This window comes from Solanum tuberosum, unplaced genomic scaffold (assembly GCF_000226075.1).
Source record: "Solanum tuberosum cultivar DM 1-3 516 R44 unplaced genomic scaffold, SolTub_3.0 scf00491, whole genome shotgun sequence".
NCBI classification, from domain to species: domain Eukaryota; kingdom Viridiplantae; phylum Streptophyta; class Magnoliopsida; order Solanales; family Solanaceae; genus Solanum; species Solanum tuberosum.
The window spans coordinates 107,270-113,035 of NW_006239416.1; the positions used below are offsets into that span (position 1 = coordinate 107,270).

A 5,766-nucleotide genomic window follows, 5' to 3' on the forward strand; every position below is an offset into this window, starting at 1 on the left:
CTTGGATTAAGTTGTTACACTTTCTAAAACAAATAAATCAATTGTTGAAAAATATACCTTTAAGATTTTCTACCACTAATTGATATTATTAATTCTTTGTGTTTTGCTTACTGTCTTTGCAGGTTTGACAAATTAAATAGTTTTAAAAATGGAGGTTTTTTTAGTCCAAGTATGAGCTCTAAAATGTCCGTGACTATCTTCCGCAACACTTTTAGCTAATTTAATCTCCATCCGTTTTCTGAATATTTTTACTCTTTCCATGTCCCTCAATAGAAGTAAAACAAACATTTATTTTGTATTTAATGAGAGACAATTTGTATATGAGATATAGATGAGACGAAGAGAAGCTGACATTTTTAATATGTGCTCTTTCTACGATGTCCAAATTAAGAAGCATAAGGATGCTCTTGAAGACTAAGTTGTTCTATTATATGTTAATGCAACAAAATGATTTTCTTAGAGATTTATACAACACCAAGGTAATATTATGTTATTGAAACTCAAAGTCTGATTTGATTGTAAACTGTGGGCAGCCTAGAGTAAGGGATGAATTTTTTATTTTAGAACAACATATATTTTTTCTATGCCTTGAATTACATTTAGCCATCATGCTTGAGGGCTCAAAAACTGCATTTGTTCTCTCAGGTACAGATAATTGCTCATGGTATGCCTTTTCAGCTGAGATCACAGGGGCATATGATACCAGGTTTTCGGTAATGTCTACATTGATGGCTCCATCAAACCATAAGGAAGTGGTCAATGATGATATGATTTGCAGTTTTGGTCTTTTTATACAAATGTTTAGAGTACATTTAACTGAATTTTCATTTTTGCAAAATAGGAGGATTGACAATAATCTAAATTAAATTTTACTTAGCATTATTTTTTGCACATATTGTAACAATATTACACCAATGTTGTACAAACAATTCTTAATTATAATTTATTTATTTCAATGACACGTTGGGCACGTGCGATGCACGAGCATCATTCTTCTAGTATATATATATATAGAGAGAGAGAGAGAGAGATAATTGTAATTAAATATTTTGCTCCTTCTAGTATATATATATATAGAGAGAGAGAGAGGGAGAGAGAGAGATAATTGTAATTAAATATTTCAATAGGATATTTGGTAATTTATTTTTATAAATATAAATATTAAATACTATATAGAATATTAAATATTTAGAAAATGCATACTAAATATGTTAAGAATTCCCACGTCGGAAAATGGGTGGAAATTTGGTCTCCTTATATGAACTTTGGACAATCCTCCTCTCATAAGATAGCTTTTGAGGTTGAGTTAGGCCCAAGATTCATCTTTACATGGTATTAGAGTCAGACTCATCCCAATTCTTTATTCACCGACGTTGGCCCCCCATATCATCGTGTCTACGTTCCAGTTAACGAGGTCTGGACGTGGGGCAAGTGTTAAGAATCCCCACATCGAAAAAGGGGTGGGAATTTGATCTTCTTATATGGTCTTGGACAATCCCCCTCCTCCCCCATAAGCTAGTTTTTTAGGTTGAATTAGCTAGGCCCAAAATCCATCTTTACAAAATACCGTATCAAAATCATAATATAAAATTAGGGCAAATTACAAAAATCACATACTTTTAAGGCAAAATTACAATCTATCACTTAAAAGTTTATAATTACAGAAATCCCTCAAACGGATACAATAATATAAGCGCTGATACATTAATATGATGCGCGAGATACATTAATCGTTAAGTAAGATACATTACATTTTATACATGATACACTAATCTGATGCGCGAGATACAATAATATAAGCGCTGATACATAAATCTGATGCGCGAGATACACTAATCTGATGCGCGAAAATGAGAGATTTTGGAGATTTGTAAAACTTATAGGGGATAATGGTAATATGTAAACTAAAAAGTGGAATTTCTGTAATTTTTTCATAAAATTATTATATCAAAATTTTCAATATAAATTTTAATCCAATAACATGATAATTTTCAAAAAAATATGCACATCCCTTATCACAGCTAGACAAAAATGTATTCATAGATAGTTGAAAAATTGAGAAGCAGTGACCTTAAACAACTCCAAAGAGCCAAGAGTGATTGATACGAATCTCAAAAATCCTACTTCCAAAAATTTCAACTGGGAAATTGATTAATTATTAATTATATGATTTTAATTATTATTATTATTGATTCTAACTGTCTGGGTGTATGTTCCCCCTTCTTTCTCCTCCTATTTTCTTACACGACGTGACTTGCTTATAGGCCTATATTGTTATAATATTAAATTGACTTCATTATTCAAAAAAATAAATCATAAATATTTTAGAGCACGACATAGAATGATAATGATAACAACATTTTATAACAATTATCATTTCTATTTCTATATTTCTTTAAAATTAAATAATAACTTATAAATTTTTAAAACTTCTATAATTAAAATTTAAAAATTATATGTGTTCATGCTTATTTTAATATTAATATAATATTATATCAAGCGCATACATCACATCAAATAACTGATATCAACGCTTTTACTTGGTGTTGGGTAGGATAATAGTTCCTCATTGCTTTTATAATTTAATTTTTCAGTGCCTCTCCCCAACATCATGTCTGACATAGGCGGTGTTAAAAGCGTTAATCTCTCTCTTATTTGTAATTTTTCTAATATTAACCTTTGATCTGATACCATATTGTCATCAACTTAGACTTTCATTAAACACACGAGACATTGACAACTCGCTTGTGATTTCTTTACGATCTTTCAAGTTCAAGTAAATCATTTTGACATTAGATCTCTAATGAATGTTAAATAAAAGAAAAGCACAAGAAAATCGTTAAAATAACTTTTATATTGCTCAATCATTATATGTCATATTTATAAGTTACTCCTATATTTAGAATTATCTACCGTGCTAGAAAATTTTTAAGGACCTTTCATACAAATTTAAGAAATTGGAAAATTACATATTCCATCTAAGGACTAGTCTACTTCGTATGTACAAAGACAACTTTGTGCTATGTGCCACCTAAGTGACGTAATGACATTGCAGATTATCACATACAATATATAAATAAACAATGTACATATAATTTTTAGAAATGATAGTTTTGTCCGATATCGTCCTCCTCTTCACGCTTCTACATAAATAGAAATTAACATCCTCCAACATGGTATTGTTTGAATGTCGGAAGTCAATTTTTAAAAATATATTTTAACAATATTTAACTTATTTTTAAATATATAAATTTTATTTTAGAAAATTAAAAAATTCAATATCCAACTTCACAATTAAAATAAAAAAATTAACTCTCCACCTCACCCCAATGTGAATAGAGAGTAGAGACAAAGAAAATGATATAATTATATGTATCTATCTTGGACAAATGTTCAAAGAATCATATCTTATGAGCAAAGGTGTGACGTAGTGGTTCTTATTTTTGTTATATAATTGTTTGTACATTTCCTTTTTCTTTTTTTTGCCTATTTTTAAAGATAACTAAACAGTTGTACAAGTATAAATAGTTAAGGATGCTTTGGTAAAGGATAGAAATAAGAGAATAGAAGATGGGGTTCACAGATAAACAAGAAGCTTTGGTGAAGGATTCATGGGAATTCATGAAGCAAGACGACATTCCTCAACTTAGTCTTCGTTTCTTCTCATTGTAAGTAACGTAACTAATGCTATTTGCTTTAACTTTTTGTTTAACATAAAGACGTACAGTGATAAATTCAAAATTTAGAGTTATTCGATTCTGAGGATCTATATAGTAAATTTTGTGGAATTAGTAGCGTCTAGTCTAGATCTACCTGTGTATATGTAGAGAGTCATGTCATGTGTACATGTACATCTTTTCTCCCCTAGCTAATTGGGATTCAAATATTAATTGGTAGGATCCTGGAGATAGCACCAGCAGCAAAGAACATGTTCTCATTCTTGAAGGACTCTAATGAACTTCCTCAGAACAATCCCAAGCTTAAAGCTCATGCTGTTAAGGTTTTCAAGATGGTTAGTTATATATTTCCCTTCATTGTTATGGATTTATTCTTAGTAGAAACTTCCTAAGTTGTACGGACTCTTCACTTTTCATGATGCATTCGTGTTGGATTTTCCAAGAATATATTCCTTCAATTCAATAATATTTGTTCACTATTGACTTAACGCATTCCTTAAAAAGTACTCCCTCCGTTTAAAAAAAAGAGACCTAGTTTGACTTGGCACGGAGTTTAAGAAAATAAAGAAGACTTGAATCTTGTAGTTTTAAATTAAAGTTATGTCAAATGTACAAAATTGTCCTTTAATCTTGTGGCCTTATACATGTCACGTGGAAAACTGAAATAAAAATGTTACCAAAAAAAGAAAGAGCTCATTCTTTTTGAAACTGACTAAAAATGAAAGGAGATCATTCTTTTTTAAACGAAGGGAGTAATAAATAATAGGAATAGTATTACTACATTACCTTTTGAATATATTAAATTTAATGTTTTGAATATATATTAGATGTGAATAGTATTTAATAGTAAAGGTAAAACAAATCCAAAAAGATAAATTTATTTCTTGATTTTTCAAACCAGACAAGTATTGTTGGATAATTATTTTTAGGATAATGGACAAGTAAAATTGGACAGAAAAAATACTACTTTTAGCTAATTCAACACACACCCTTTGATATTTTTAAAAAGCCCAAACAACATACCATAAGATGTTATACAATCTCATCACCACTCTCCGTACCTCATATTTCCCAACTACAAATTAAACGATAAGGAACGTGGCATGCACATGATCTCTACTTGTCTTCTTATACGGATGACTTGACTATTTGGAATTTTCTTAAAAGTTTAACTTATTATTCATTTTATATGACGCTCCTTACATAATTATTAATAGTAGTATGGTTCTAAATAGAGGTGTTCACCGTTTGAGTAATGAACGAGTTGAATAAAAAATTGAATCGTAATTCTTTTGTTATGGGCTAAAAAGTAGTGAAAAAAATAATTTTAGATTACTTGTTTTGTGGAAAGACATGTGAATCGGCGATTCAGCTTCGGGAAAAGGGAGAAGTGGTGGTAGGTGAGACTACTCTCAAGTACTTGGGATCCATCCATCTTCAGCAAGGAGTTGCTGACCCTCATTTTGAGGTACGTAATTTATTTTGTTTACATATACACTACTCCCTTTCCTTCGTCAACACGCATATTAAGAAATGATAAATAAAAGAGTTGATTGTAGGTAGTAAAAGAAGCATTGTTGAGAACAGTGGAAGAAGCAATGGGAAAGAAATGGAACGATGAGATGAAAGAAGCATGGGGTGAAGCATATGACCAATTAGCTGCTGCCATCAAAGCCGAGATGCACGCTGAGGCTGCTGCCTAGTCCTACTAATTGCCTTTAATTATTTAAAAATGTGTGTCATGCTGCCTAAGCCTATATTGGCTTACTTAGCTACTCTCTTAATTTTCAATTCCCTAAATCAATTGAAAGTGTGTCTTTGATGAAAATGGGACATATAATTTATAATAAAAATAAAAGTATATATCTTTCCACAAGGTTAAACATGAATGCACAAGATATATATATATATATATATATATATATATACGACATTCATTATATTATCAATAAAAAATCATGTGTTTGACTCGTGAAAAGGAAGGAAAGCAATCAAGTTTCATGGTCATTCATTATATTATCAATAAAAGTGCATAAAAAAATCATATGTTTGACTCGTAAAAGAAAAGGAAAGCAATCAAATCTCACGG

The 5,766-nt window shown here is 30.2% G+C and overlaps 1 protein-coding gene across 1 annotated transcript; it reads left to right on the plus strand.

The window, feature by feature from the left end:
* The first annotated feature begins 3,452 nt into the window (after positions 1–3,452).
* LOC102600329 (non-symbiotic hemoglobin 2) lies at positions 3,453–5,560 on the plus strand. The gene is made up of 4 exons (XM_006364381.2): positions 3,453–3,668; positions 3,898–4,012; positions 5,029–5,145; positions 5,237–5,560. The coding sequence occupies exons 1-4, from the start codon at positions 3,571–3,573 to the stop codon at positions 5,378–5,380; spliced, it is 474 nt and encodes a 157-aa protein (XP_006364443.1). The 5' UTR covers positions 3,453–3,570; the 3' UTR covers positions 5,381–5,560.
* The last annotated feature ends 206 nt before the right edge of the window (positions 5,561–5,766 follow it).

Bases quoted from the DNA above. Each gene is read 5' to 3' on its own strand.
- LOC102600329 (XM_006364381.2), top strand. From the start codon at position 3,571: ATGGGGTTCACAGATAAACAAGAAGCTTTGGTGAAGGATTCATGGGAA. The intron at 3,669-3,897 runs GTAAGTAACGTA...ATTAATTGGTAG, and splicing joins AGTCTTCGTTTCTTCTCATT to GATCCTGGAGATAGCACCAG. The intron at 4,013-5,028 runs GTTAGTTATATA...TTTTGTGGAAAG, and splicing joins CTGTTAAGGTTTTCAAGATG to ACATGTGAATCGGCGATTCA.